Raw genomic sequence first — 15785 nt, 5'->3', positions numbered from 1 at the left:
TGACTGACTGACTGACTGACTGACTGACTGACTGACTGACTGACTGACTGACTGACTCTCTGACTGACTCACTGGCTCACTGACTGACTCACTGACTCACTGACTGACTCACTGACTGACTGACTGACTGACTGACTCACTGACTGACTCACTGACTGACTGACTGACTGACTGACTAAATGTTCTAAACATATTCTCCAACAATCAGTTTTTCATATTTTTAATTCATAATAACTTGTTGCAATTAAATCCAACTGTGCCAGATTTTTATGCTTTTTAATTAAACATTTGCATGTGGACAAATGTGTTAGAATTACATAATACTGAGCACATCAATTGAGAGCTACACTGTAAAAAATGAAATGTTGGATTTACTTAACCATGTTATGTGACCTGGTTCCACTTAAATGAGTTGAGTAAATTCAAAGCAATATACCAGTTTTTTAGCCAAAGAACATGAGAATGTTGCTTTGAATTTACTCAACTCAGTTAAGTGGAACCAGATCACATAACATGGTTAAGTAAATCCAACATTTCATTTTTAYAGTGTACTCAATTTCTGTAAGCAACTGATGAAAATCAGTAAAATGTCATTATCTTTGCAGAAAGCACTTACAATAAATTCTTTAATGAGTTGGATAGAAATATAAAGGAAGCATACACGTTAAATTCCCTCAGTACTGCACAGCATCCAGAAGAAGTAAGAAGATGGCGAAGAACATGTTATTTCATCTGTACGCCGTATTAGAGCTGGAGCTTGCTGTGCATTTTGGCTCCTTTTGTAAGTTTAACTATTTGCAAGTTATCCAGAAGGAAACAACATAGATGAGATGATCATATTAAATGGTTTTGTACTTGTGTATTTACACTTATTATCTGTGTCCCCCCACCTACAGCTAGTTTTTACGTTGTTCTAGCTTGAGCAAATTGTTGTAAATCTCATATGGGATGCAGTTCAGGGAATGTTGAGTCAGCCCTCAGACCCCTGCTGCCAGGATTACTCAGCACTGTCGCTGTTGTTGTTGATACCTCCTACCCAGCAGGAGACCTCCACAGTCTCTTCTGTCTTGTCCTCCCTGTTTCCTATTCTTGGGTTGTCCTTCTCTCCTGTGAAATGGAATAAAAAGGTCAGATTCTCTCATTTTACGCTTGTCATTTCCATTTCTAATCCTCTATGCTTGTCTTGGCTCACACCAATGGTGRAGAGCTTCCACCCACTGAACAGCATGCTGCAGTCTGAGCCAAATATTACCAGGCTTTTTGTGAAGGAGAAGTACTGCAGGTGAATATGGCAGAATGGGATCCAATTTTCCTTTTTTTCCCACCTCTATTTCATCCATTTTGTTTGGCAACATTTTTCCAAATAACCACTGTATCAAAATGAACAGATTGCCATCGCTAAATTTTCAAAAAATATCTAAGCGGTTGGTACACAACGTATTTCATTACACTGAACAAAATAACAGGAAACAGCACAAAATGGTCAAATAATAGCATATAGAAAGCTGATAAATGATAAAAATTGTGTGTCAAACAATCATCTGAGAATCTTAGAAGTCTTAAAAGTGAAAACTTTGTTTTAGTATGCAATATGTATACATGTATACAACAGTATAGAGCTGTTGTTTCAAAAATACACACCTAAAGATATACACAAACCACATTTATGCTTTCACAGGTTTAATTGTATTTCATGCATTAGTCAAAGTCATTATGATCTCGGAATCTCCCTAGACATTTTGCAGATGTCTCACTTGTTATACTGAGTTACTTCTTTCTTGAATCATCATTTCAACAACAGTGAACTGAAAATATGTATTACAAATTTGCACAATAGTAGCGGAGTGTCTCAGTCTAGTATCCAGTTCAAAAACTTCTGATATCACAAATAATAAAACTGCAATAAGCAATGCAAAAGTGAATTAGCAGACTCCAATTTTGCAGTCTGCAAGGACAAACCATTAAAGTAGGATAAGACATTGTATTTTCTGTGGAACCATGAGGAACATTTTAAATGTGAGGATCCATACAAACCCCTGAAAAAAGTTTTTCTCCTCTGTGTGTAGAAGCATTTCAGTTGTGTGTTTTAAAACATTATGATTACATATGAGAGTATTTCACTTGGGTGGTTTTCTGTATGAAATGTGACGCAGTTGGGGTTTCATAGATGGGTGTGCTAGCCTAATACTGATTAACGTCTCTAATGGCCCCTCATTAAAAAAAAAAACTAAAAATCAAACGCTGCAGGCCAATGCCAAGCATACAGTATTTTCCATTATCAAATGTGGGCCTAAATACATGTATAATTAAACTGTACGAATAAATATGATTTGTTCTATTTTTTAGCTTATCCAGGCAAAGACTTTATTTCTTTAAAGTGATGTTAAAGCAAAAAGATGGTTGTTTTTCTTGAAGTTTTTTTTCCGGTTTTAAAATGTATGTGCTCCTCTCCTTCTTGTTCTCTTTCTCAAGTCTCTCTACATCTCCTGCAGTTTCGTCTTTATAAAGAAATCTTTCCATATTTCTTCTCTGTTGTTGATTGGATGGATGTTGCGAACACTGCAGACCTGTCAGTCATTCATCTCTTGGGGAGCCATTCTCATTGCCTCAGTTGGTGGAAGTGGCTGAGCAGAATAGTTGATTGGCAGAATGTAGAGGTAGAAGAGACAGTAAGGAGGAAAGCTGAGAAAGTGGAGCAGCTGAGCAGAGAGGAGAGGAGGATGCAGAGCATAAACATTCTCTTTAGGAGCTACAAACAAGTGGCCATCATGGAAAGAAAATTGTACATACAGTGTCCTTATACTTAAAAAATGGTTTATTATACGTATGTTATGAAATGGAAGGGGAAATGTGTTTTTTAGAGAAAAAAACAGCATCTGAATGTCAAGATAAGCCTGGGCTTTTGAACATTGCCTGGCATTTCTTCTTCTTCTTCTTCTTCTTCTTTTTAAAATAAATTGAGTAGGATGAATTGGCTTCATGTGAGCAGACCAAACAGTGCTGTCTGAGATGGCTGGAGACTGATGAAACAGATTTAATTTGCAGGAAAACAGCATTAAAAATAGTGCCTTGTAGGTGGTTGGGCTTTGTTAACTATAAATGTTAAAAACAATGATGGTGGATTTACATGAGACTGTTGGCTTTGGCCTGACTGTTTAGTCTGTAAGGGAAAGTGGTGATTTATATTGCATAATGAACACATAGATGCAGCTAAATAGTGGAAAATACTGTATATGCTATGTGAGCTGAACGTCAAAAATTTTAAAAATCCCAAGCATGTATTTGTAAGGAAATTTAGTGTTCGTTAAGTGAAATTGACACGAAACCACATAAATGTTGAATAGATTAAAATGTGAAGAGAATGGACCATACAACACCAGTGACTGGAGTGAACGGTGGTTTTTAATGCTCTGTGCAGGCAATGAAACCAACGGTGATGAAAACTGTAAGTCCCGGTTTATAAATACATGCTCTTCAGTGCCTGGTACGCCCACTACTGGCCTACGGCTGAATCGCAGACACTCTGAACAGCAATGCTCACCTAATGCTTTTATAAACGGTTTTTATTATGTGCTGTCATGATGTTTCAGGCATGTATCTAAACCTATTTTAATCAAGACATAATAATAGTCAAACAATAGCTTATAAGAATCAATACTTAAAAAGGAAAACTATGGACATGGTGTAGCGCTTTTGAAATCAGTATCTAACATGACTAAAAAAATGTCTTCATATTTATTCACTTAAAAACAGATAGTACAGTTGTGTAGAATCATTAATTAAGCTTTTCTTTCACTTTTAATTTTCTCCAAAAGGAGAAAATGTCACTCTTTAATCACAATCAAGGCATTTACGTTGGGAATGAGGAAAAAACATCAAGTAACTACTCTTAACAGATACTGCAAAGCATCAGGACATTTTACCTGTAGAGGAAAAATGAATCAATAACCCAGACGAGCAATCTCTGATCTCCTCATTAGAGGGGAAGAGGTCATGGCCCGTCCAATCATACACATTTGACTTACTTTAAGTCGATATCATTAGGGAGGCAAATGAAGCAAAAAGGYAAAAGATGTAATCAAGACGTATGCCAAATTTCGAGAGATTATGCAGATAATTTGAGCAGGCAGTGATTTGGGATGCTGATGGGGAAAGAAGTGCACATGAGCCATTTGGTTGGGATTCAAGGCAGGTGTTGGCCAGTATCGCTCTGACAACAAATTTGTCAGATGAATAGGTATGATTATTTTTTGCTACAAGGCAAATAGCTGACCAACAGAGGGTTTTCTTTTTCTATCGCAGTGGATCCAACAGTCATGTAAAAGATTTAGAGGAAGAAGTGAAATAAATTTTAGTGTTTGAATGTAAAGTGGTGAAACCATACATTAGGTTAAATAGCTTTACATTTTCAACATTCATATCACATTTAGAGAGTCCAAGCCTAAAGTACAGCCTTTAGCACAACACATTAATAGCTTTAAATAGATTAAGATGGTTGCTCTAAAAAATACCTTCACAAATAAATACATAAATACTCAGTAGGACTTACACTAGGACTAYCTTTAAATTTTATAGTTCATAGAAAACCCAGTCAGGATATGTTTGTGGATTTAAAAGTTAGTTTTAACCAAACTGTGGAACACATGGGTAATACTCTGATGTTTACTGTCATCGTGTCTTGCAAGATAAATGGGCTGCATTGGTGAACGTGTGCATCTCTCTTCAAAGGTGCCAAAGAGGTGAATGCAAGTGGGAAGACATTTACAGTGCGAAGCTCTCTGCAGCTGCACGTGGACAGAAATGATGATGGAGTGGCCTACACCTGCAGAGTGGACCATGTGGCACTCGCACAGGCACCACAGCAAGCCACCGAAGTGTTGGAGGTCCACTGTGAGTGTACAAAGCACACGCACTCAACAATAAAGTGTTAGAGAAAAGTGTAAAAATCACCCCCCCKCAAGCTCTTCTAGATTCAAAGTAGATTTTGWTCAACCAAACATGACCCCTGGGGGTACCAGAAGCTCAAAACAAGTGTCAATAGCAACAACAGYAAAAGCAGTTTGGCAGACATTTMGTAAATCTTTCATTTGCACAACCCACATACTCAGCTCTACTGCTCACCCCACAAATGCATGTTCCTTACAAATCTGGCACCATTTAAAAGGGAAATTAACAGGCTTTCCAATGGTARAAGATTTATTGRCGAGAAGCATTGTTACAACAAAGAAATAATCTACCAAACACAAATGGCATTACTTTTTGTGCTAACTATATGATAGAGACAGATCTTTTTGTCTGTGATGGTGTGTTCCACATTATTTCCCCCATTCTATAACTTTCTGTCTTTTCATAGACGCACCACGTGTGGAGATCATAAACTCCATTGCACTCCCTCAGGAGGGACAGTATTTAAAGCTGGAGTGTGTGTCCAGAGGAAACCCCTCGTAAGTCTATTAAATTCTGCATTATTTGATTGTGTCCTCGTTTTTTTTTTTTTTAATACTCAGGTCATGTACTACAATGTGAGTTTGGTTTCCTCAAAAATGCTGTTTAATCCCAGGCCTGATCCGGTGATGTGGACAAAGGARGGAGGTGAACTTCCTGACCTGGACAGAATAATTGTTGAGGGYCGGGAGCTCACCTTTACTTCACTCAACAAGACAGACAATGGCACCTACCGCTGTGAAGCTAGCAACCACCTAGGGACCAGCYGTGCTGAATTTGTACTCTACGTCTATGGTGAGTTCAGGGGAAGGGATGATGTCTGGGGATCTGAATTTTAGGTTATTAGATCCTAAACTAAAAGATTTGTTAAAAATAATATTAATAATAAATACTGCAAGAAAACACATTGTAGTCCAATAATGCTAAATATTGTGTGTATGTAAATASTGAGAAGTGTGAACTTCACAAGCAGAAACTCCAAACTAGTTAACAAAAATCAAGATCATAATGCCTCCTGATCTGCTTACTGCATCAGTGCAGAGAGTGATTAGTGGCGCAATCTCTCATAGGAAAATATGGGCCTCAGGTGGAACAAATGCTACCAGTGCCTTTCCTTAAATAAACCCATGTCCCAGATGCTACACACATACACACACAGGCACACACACCTAGAGGGAAATGTGTGAGGGAGGCAGAATTTAGTGCTGCGTTGTCAGGAATATCATGATAAGTAATTCCTGGTAACGCCAGAGGAGGTAGAGGATAAAGCGACTCACTGTCAGGGAAAACAGATAGCTCTTTCTCGCTTCCGTTTCTGCTCTGCCATTTGTCTCTTGGTATTAAGTAATAAAAAAATAAAAAAGAGAAAGAGACAGAGAGAGAAAGAGCAGAGCGGCGACGCATCACTTGTCCCTCTGCTTCAAAGAGTTTAGGCAGGTTGTAACGATGAACCAAAAAAAACTGTTTCTCCTAGTTGGTCAATAAAATATTACATTAATCCTAATACATAAATCTAGAGAAGAGTTCCATTTGCTCTTTTATTTAAAAGCACACTTCATCCTATAAAGACGGGTGAATGTCTGCTTCTTTCAGCTGTTTTAGTTGTGAAACATTGGAGGGAAAAAAATGGGACCCAAATGCAGGAGGACGGGTAGGGGTTGGTAGGTGGATGACAGAAAAACCATTTTGTTGTGCAAAAGTGCTGCTAAAGCAATAAAATAAAATAAAAGTTCAACAAAAGAAGAATTTTGCCAGAGGTGAAAAACACTAACATCAAAACACAAAAAAAGTAAGATTGCTTACAAAAAAGAAAATCATCTGTCATGCAGGTAGCACTACTCGAYAAGATTAAAAAGTTTTCTAAAATAAAACAAATAACTTAATGTTGTTCTTTGAGGATGGGTTTAAGCAAAAGACAAAAAAATGAAATTAAAGGAAAATTATGCTTTGAAAACCTTCTTTTTCACATTTAAATCATTCAGTTGGAGTCTATATAAAGTTGAATTGCAATGCTTTGTCCATTCTYGTTTAATTGAGAGGTTTATGATTATATACTGTAGCTGTGCAGACWCTTTTTTATTTACAAATTAATTAAAAGATGTCAACAAGGAAAGACTTGTCCATCCAGCCTTACATGTTGGAGCCAGAGGCTGACCCAGAGCCAGAGGAGAATAAATACAATAAAATTGTAGTTGGTAAGTCCAAACATTATTTGGGTATTCCGTTGCAAATACTGTGACATAATAGTTCAGAAAACATCATAGAAAATAGAGAAAACTGAACAGGTTGAAAAATARGAACCAAAGAGAAAATAAAGATAATGCAACAACAGTGGAGTCTAAATTTAKATTTTCTTCACTCCTAGAGACTCCAAATACACAACAAAATGTATTTAATGGCTAAAWAAGTGGATTTTGAAAGATATGTCCCTTTTAAATTTAAACCATGCGTAGGTTTAAACAGACTGTCCATGCTCATAAACTCAGTCTATAGCCTATTACTGTATATTCATTATGCTGTGAATTGATTCAGCTCATTGCACAAATAGGTTTTAAGACTGTAAATGTAATTGAAATATATAGCAATGTCATTGTCTAAATGAACAGCATGTTAATYGTTCGAAATTTCAGTTTCTGCTTTGTTACTGGGCTGTTATTTTAATCTACTTAGCACAAAATGTAATGAAATTTGTGTTTTGTAGATTATTTATTTGTTGTCACAATGCTTCATGGCACTAAATCTTATACTGGGCACCTGATTGGCTGCACCTGGGGGTACTAGAATCGCAAAACAAGCGTCAATAACAACAACAAAATAAGCTATTTAGCAGAGAAGATTTGGCAGTTTTTTTTTTCATGTGCACAACCCACATACTCAGCTCCACTGCTCATCCCACAAATGCATGTTCCTTACAAATGTGGGACCATTTAAAGYGGAATTTAACAGGCTTTCCCACAGTATAACATTTACCATTATAACAAAGAAGTAATCTACCAAACACAAATATCTGTACTTTTTGTGTTGAGTTTACATCACTAGGGTAAAGGAAGAGTGAAATCCCAGTCTTTATAAACTAGTTAATTATGTTTCTTGCTAAATTGTGTTCGTAATATAACAAATGAATTGTAAAAGCAGAAACTGTCATTCATTGGTTGTGCTTTTTAAACTTCATACATACTTAAATGTAATAATAATGCATTTAWTAAGGTTTGTTGCTGCAATAATTAGTTGAACTGTCTATGCATTTCATCTAAAATTTATGATCCTTTTTACTTTTAAATTTAAAGTTTTGTGAGAGATATGTGTGAGCAAAAGAAAATACAGAATTCACTTTCAGATTTCAGATACATGCAGGAACAAAAACCCATTAATCTTTATTTAAACTGTTAGTCAAGAAAATAAACATATATACTGAGTAAAATAGCCAGTATAATACAAGGTTTATCCGGTAACTTTACATTTCCCATTCATCTTCACCTTCCCTAAACCACTTTATTCATTTATTTTGACTAATGGACTAAATGTTGCAGCTCTGGTTTAATTACTGTGCTTTTTACATATGTCATATGTGCCTGCACTTCACAGTTCCTTTAAATGTCAGCTGAAATTAACAAGCAAGAATAACCCATGCACGTGATGGCGAAGARGATGTTACACTGACAAATTCTGCACACACAAATACAGGGACTTCTGTGCACGGGAGGGTCAAAGAGGCCTATTCAGATTCAATACGTGTTCGCCTGAAATGGCACCGGGTCTGCTTCTACCCTTCATTAGTGATTAGCACACCTTTTAGCCTTTTACAACTGCCTCCATAATTCTTGAYAAATACCTTTTTAATGGTTCCCTTCCAACGGGGAGACGTTTTCTCTCTTACCCATTTCCTGCAGACATGCAGTTAGCTGCTCTGTGAGTCACACTGAAATGTCACCGAGACACAGAGGACAGTTGGCCCTGAGAAAGACGACCTCAGCCAATTAAAAGCCTCTAGCTCACCATAAAATGCAGAGTGACATAAACATTAAAGCCAAGGTGGTAGTGTAACCTCATTAACTTGGTCACACATTGTTTCAATCCCCTTTTCCTCTTTTGCTCCAACTTATGACGTTTTTTTAAGTACTTCCTAGCACGGAMTCYAATGCAGAGCTCGGTAATGACGGCWCGACTGCCGATTCTGAAACCACTTTTGAAAATGTACATTTTGCACAGATCCTTTGTCACATTATTCTCTTCATTTCCAATCCACCTTTTTTGTTTCAGAGACACCAGCGTCAGACACCAGTGTTAGCAAATTCAAGATTAATTCTGTTAATGCTGGTGAAAAAGCATTTACATTYAAAGACAGTTATTTTTACTGTAATAACAGAGAGAATGTGGGGAAGTAGGCTTTTAGGTTACCATGCATACATTTTATATTCGTTGCTTTAAATAAACCCACATAATAGGCCTCATCTTGTCTATTGTAAAACAAACAAAAAATAAATCTATAACCTAAACTTGACATTTTAAGATGTCTGAACTGCTTACTCATAAAATAGATAAAAAGCTTATTATAAAAAGGTGGACTTTTTTACCTTATGTCATCCAGAAATTCACAAATAGCATTTGCCTTTCTTTGTGTCTGATTAGCATGTGCTAGCTAATTTGGGGTAACGTTAGCTGTGCCCTGTTTACTGACAGAACAATAAGGCATGAAAACTGTTGTTTTAAACATGTGCAATAACATTAGGATACTTTTTTTTAAATAATTTACAGGAATATAGATAATTAGCAATCAAAATATTGGCCACTACAAAAGAGCACTTTAAGTTTACAATTGGAAGCACCACATTTTCCGGACTATAAGTATCAGTCAGAAAATGTTTTATGGGGAGGAAAAAAATGTATAAGTCGCACCTGCCTGTAAGTCTCAGGACCAGCCAAACTGTTTAAAAAAGTGACTTTTGTGCAGAAGATATGGTACACATTCATCCCCGTAAATGTCCAGATGAGGAGTATCTTAATCAATACAGACATGCAGATTTAGCAAGTGACAAAACAAAAAAAATGCAATGTCATAGCATTGATAAGCTCATAAATAATGCAATATTTTACAGGAGATACTGTACCTACATATTTTTACTGTTTTGCATCTCAGTTAAACTAGTTAGAAAATTTACTCGAATTCTGACATCAAATGTAAATAATAATGTCTATTACAACACTCAAATCATCAACATTTGCCCCAGTAACTTTCTCCATTTACATTTCATAGCAACATTTTCCCAGAATTCATGTGAAGTCAACATAATCGACTCCAGCACCCTGGTCACATTCTATACTGCGGAAAATAGAYAATAGTCTAAACAAATACATCCTCTTGTGTTGGTTGGTGCCAGAGTTTGTTGTGTGAATTCATTTGTTGCTGTTGTATTATTTTTGTTAATGTCTGTCTGTCTGTGCCCTCCACCAGACGCCCCCACCACCCTGCCTCCATCCACCACTCCCCCCCTACATCCCATCCCTCCAGATCCTACTATTCAGTTAAGCACCCACGCCTCAGACCCCACAGTCACTGGCAGCAGAGGTACAGTAACACCCCACGCATCTCTGCAACAAAAAAAAAAAGAAAAAAACCCTCAGCATGCTTCTCTGTGTTCCCACTTCCCTGTTATTTTCACATCTCCTCCGCTCTCTGTTCACATTCTTGCCTGAATACTTTTCTGAAATTTGCTCCTTTAGGATTCTAAACGCAACGTGAGCTTTCATTCAACAATAATGCACAAATTTTCCAATACATCATTTTCTACTTTCCTCGTTGTTGTTGTTGTAGTTTATTTTTTTATTCTGATGCTTCTGTGCCCAGGAGCATCAAAGAAGCAAATGTCAAGTCCAAATGAAAAACTCCTGCTGGAGATGTCTCACAAAGAGTTTATTTTTTATTGTATTTTATTTTAGACAGAAATTTGAGCTAACAGACATGATGTGAATTAGGGATTTTATTGTACCTTTTTTAAATACAATATGTGAAAATGATTGCTTAATTGTGCTGTATGCTTAAAATGAACTGACGTCAGATGGAAATCATATTTAAAATATAATGTGAACGTTCATGCCAAAACATCTTATTTTTAAACAGATGTATCAGAGTTGAGCATCAAGACCTGCAGTGTGAACGTACCATTTGTACCATTTCCTGGTCTGGTTAGCTACACTTACCCTTCATTTTACACCATTTTTGAATCCCAGGTTCACTATTTGTTGGTAGTCAAATGGTTGACACACAGTAAATCTCCTTTGCAACCTTTACTTATGCATTAAAATGAGTTTCAGTCTATGCAGGTTTCTTTGGCACAGCCAGAAAAACTCTCTCTGCTCTCAGTGAAGCCAGCTGAGTTGTTTTGTACACCTGACCAACAGCTATACTGAACGCCTAAGGGAGCAGTCAAGCATGTTCAAAATCCTGAAGGGATTGCATCCCCTCCGACTTGTGAAAGCACTGGAATCCTTCAGGAGAAGCTGGAGAACTTGGCTGGAGATCAGTATGTTTTAGCCTCACTCAGACAAGATAAACTGCAATAAAAAGAGAAAAGGAAAGCCTAAAGCAAACCTTTATGAAGGTGTTGCAGTTTTGCCTCCTGTTAAAGCAAATGATAAAACACAGCAGAGCAGCTGTGGCAGAGTGGTTAGGGGAGTCACCCTGGAACCGGAAGGTCGCCGGTTCGATCTCCAGTCCAGCCATTTCAGTCGTTGTGTGGGCATCGCCCACCTTGCSTACTAATGGTGGTCAGAGGGGCCGGTGGTGCAGTATGGCAGCCCTGCCCCTGTCAGCCTTCCCCAGGGAAGCTGTGGGTGCAYTGTAGCTTACTATCATCAGTGTGTGAATGAATGATCCATGAAAATTGTAAAGCGTCTTTGAGGGTCTCGAAAAATGCTGRATAAGACTATTGTTATTATTAGAATGGTACTGAACTTATAGAGCGCTTTTCAAGTCCCTCCGGACCCCAAAGCGCTTTACACTAACAGAATGGGTGAATGTCTGTTAGTGACATTCACCCATTCACACTCACATTCACACACTGATGATGGCAAAGTACACTGTAGCCACAGCTGCCCTGGGGCACACTGACAGAAGCGAGGCTGCCATACACCTGCACCACCAGACCCTCTGACCACCATCAGTAGGCAAGGTGGGTGAAGTGTCTTGCCCAAGGACACAACGACTGAGACAGCTGGATGGGGAACCGAACCAGCGACCTTCCGGTTCCAGGACGACTCCCCTAACCACTCCGCCACAGCCGCCACAGAATAGGAATGGGTTTTAAATAACATGCTCAATCATGTTTCATCTTAAATATGGAATAAGTGGATTTTTGAAACTACCATGTAAACTATTAATTTCACAAAGAACAAATCTTATATCCTTGTTTTCGACCACTTGACCATTAAATCAAAGTAGCAGCTAAAATACTCCACTGTGACAAAAAAATCAATATGACATCCATTGTTGACGATTTTATCCTAAAGACTAGGCCATCTACAGCTAATTAAACTTTGTCTGTAATAGTTTTTATTTTAAACAATAGAAAGACATAATCAAGACACAGGCCCTATGATGGACTTGCGACCTGTCNTTATGGGCACCAGTGACCCCCGTGACCCTGAAAGGAAGAAGGGGGTATAGATGATGGATGGATGGATGGATGGATGGATGGATGGATGGATGGATTTTTATTTTAAACAATAGAATGACATAATCAATACTCAACAAATTTATGAGGCTTGCGACCTGTCCAGGGTGTACCCACCCCTCGCACTGTGACTACTAGATATGGGCACCAGTGACCCCCGTGATCCTGAAAGGAAGAAGGGGGTATAGATAATGGATGGTTGGATAATCAAGACAAAACATAAAACATTAAAATACAATAAATTTTACAAACGATTAATTATTTGAACACTATTTTTACTTTTTAATGCTCGTCAGAAATGTTCCCAAATGTATTCCATCAGTCTACATAAAACTAGACATTGATTGACAAAGATTTTTGTGCCAGTAAAATGATTAATAACACTTAAAATACTTACATTTGAAAATGTGGTCCTATAAATGTTTCTTTTTCAAGGGTTACAAAGACTTGCCCTGACGTCTTTGCTTTACATCTCAAAAAGAATCAGGACACACTTCCCTGCAGCYTGAATGCATAAAACATAGATGTTGAGTTAAAAAAATTAGGGAAAGAAGTGAAATGCCGTTTGACCAAAGTATTCTTTGCTTCTTAACTTCARTTTCTCAGAATAGCTTGAATGAACTTCAAATGTTAGCACATTATTGTTGAAAACTAAATATACGAATAATCTCTCCATGTTTTATTTTTTTCAATATTCTCTTAAGCGAATATATTAACTTTGCATTTTATGTCTGTTTTCTTGCTACATTGATGTAATCAAGATTTTCTTCAGGGCACTTTTCTTTTGCTCCTTTCTTGGTGTTCCAGAAACCTCATCTAAAAATAATTTCCCTTCATCACCACTGCGCTCAGTAAATTACTGTCTTTTAGGTCCCATGGGAGACTTTATTCCCACTCCATTTTTTCCTCATGCCTTCCCTTTGTTTCAGTTCTCCTGTCCCTTGTGCTTTGTCCCCTCTACCTTCACATTTATCTGAAGATCTTCGTTAGATAACTGACTTCCACAGAGTTGTTGATGCTCTTCATCGACATGCCTCTTTTTATTTTCTCATGCCTGTTTGAGTAGTGTAGGGACACAAGAATTGTTGAGCCTCACAGTGGATCTTTAAGGAATCTAAAATCAGACTATATCAGACTTTGTCGCTGCATTCTCACTCACAGGATAGCACACTATCTGTTTTTATGTGTCTATTTGATTTATCACTAGGTCTTTCACAGACTCTGCATTAAAGCAAACATCTGAGAAGATGTACAAAGCCCCATGATGTTTTGTTTCTTTAATAAAGGCATCTGCTTAAGCAAAGGAAATACAAACCATGGCTTCAGCAGTCTGGATGCAGAATATCAGCTTATTATGATGTTTTCATTTTTAGGTTTGCAACTTTCTTTTCTGCTGTTTTACTTTTAATACTTGTTATGCATTTCACAAAAAAATGTCAGAGTGTATGTAATTTGTTGTCAGTGAAAAGTAATCAAGGTTTATTTTATTACATATACTAATATCAGTGCACTGTTTAACAATTGATTATTTAAACGGCACAACAGGCAAGTTTTTAATTTGGCATAAAGAACAAAAATGGTTTTAAGTGTATTGTTTCAAAGTATATACTATATACTATTCATAATATATTCACTGACACTTTTTGAGCTTTATATCATGTTATGATGTCATTACCTCGTCAAAAACATACCCAGAGTGTTGCTTTGACTCATTCATGCATGTTTAAAGAGGCAATATTATGTAAAATCAACTTTTTTGAGTTTTATATCATGTTATAATGTTATACTCTCATAAAAATCATGCCCAAAGCCTTGCGTTGACTCATTCATGCATGTTTGAGAAATCCTGCAGCGTTTTTAGGCAGCTATGCTGAGGAGCAAAACGACAGGTAGGGACCAGAAACACCTTTTGGGACCAGAAACGCCCCTGGGTTGTGTCCTTTTGGGACAAGCTCCTCCTCTGGGACATGTCTTTAAGCCAAACTTCCTCATGGCAAAGACCCCCCACCCCATCCGCTCCGCTACTCTGGCAGGCTACATGCTGAAATGGGCGTGACCAAAGTGGTTGGATTTCCCAAAAGAGACAGAGACCTCTTTCAAGACTTTTAGAAACTAAACTGTTTTGGGGATTTTTACAAATACTACATATACAGTAGCTCTTACATAAGCTGAAAATGTGACATAGTTGCTTTATTTTAGTATAAAATTGAAATATGGGGTTGGAAAGCACATAATATTGCCCCTTTAAGAAATCCTTGAATCTCCTGMAGTGGAGCTGCCYAAACACTTGATGGTACAAAGCTCCACGTACCGAAAGCTCCTCTCTGGAGCTCAGTCTTCAGCCGAGCTCCTGCCCCACAGAGCACCCCTCCCCTGAAGCATTGTTGTGAAGACATGCTGAAGTGGGAGTATCTGAAATGGTAGGAGGTTCTTAAAGAAACAGAGACCAATTAGATAGACTATGATAAAGTCTAATTTATTTTTGATTTATCCAGCATTTCCATAACAACTGAAGGTAACAGTTACTTGATTGTGGTATAGAATTGAACTGTGGCTGGAAAATACATAATAACACCCCCACCCCCCAAAAAAATAAATAAAATAAATGTGTATCTAGTGTACAGATATAACCTAAATTTCTGTTTTTTCCAATGAATTATATTCTGCCTGGACTGATGCATGACTGCAGTCTGWGATTCACTTTATTAATGAGGTGCTGGCAGCTTTGCCCAACACTCACACTGCTTCATGAGCCTGGCCAACCTTAATGGCTACAATAACTCTTTCTCTAACTATCACAGGTCTGTGTAATGTTATCAGCCCTTTCTGCAAGTGAACACTCTCTCTCTCTCTCTCTCTCTCTCTCTCTCTCTCTCTCTCTCTCTCTCTCTCTCTCTCTCTCTCTCTCTCTCTCAACCCCAACCCACACAAACACACACGCTCATTTCATCCCCTAACACCAGTTTCCTGCAATTTACCAAATGTTATTTCGTGGTTTGCAAATTAACTTTGACCTTGTGCAGCTTAAAGGTTGAGCCACGCTCAAAGGTTTCCTTAGTGTTTAAAATATTTACCATTCACTTTTCATAATAGCATTTGTGTGGCCAACCTCCAGTCCCTGTAGCCTTTTATTGCTGCAGAAAAATAACCTACTACTGAGAAGCCTGCAAT

The 15785-nt window shown here is 37.6% G+C and overlaps 1 protein-coding gene across 1 annotated transcript in view; it reads left to right on the top strand.

Moving 5' to 3' along the window:
• The window catches only part of cadm2a (cell adhesion molecule 2a), a gene marked incomplete at its 3' end in the record, with an annotated part of 251538 nt that extends 241028 nt beyond the window's left edge, over positions 1-10510 (top strand). Inside the window, 4 exon segments of the mRNA XM_014003220.1 lie at positions 4729-4890; positions 5354-5444; positions 5561-5739; positions 10397-10510. Coding sequence (XP_013858674.1) covers positions 4729-4890; positions 5354-5444; positions 5561-5739; positions 10397-10510 — 546 coding nt within the window.
• Between the last annotated feature and the right edge of the window lie 5275 nt (positions 10511-15785).

This window comes from Austrofundulus limnaeus, unplaced genomic scaffold, assembly GCF_001266775.1.
Source record: "Austrofundulus limnaeus strain Quisiro unplaced genomic scaffold, Austrofundulus_limnaeus-1.0 Scaffold17, whole genome shotgun sequence".
Taxonomy (NCBI): domain Eukaryota; kingdom Metazoa; phylum Chordata; class Actinopteri; order Cyprinodontiformes; family Rivulidae; genus Austrofundulus; species Austrofundulus limnaeus.
Note: the sequence above shows the minus strand (reverse complement) of the source record. Positions and strands in the feature narration are given on the sequence as shown.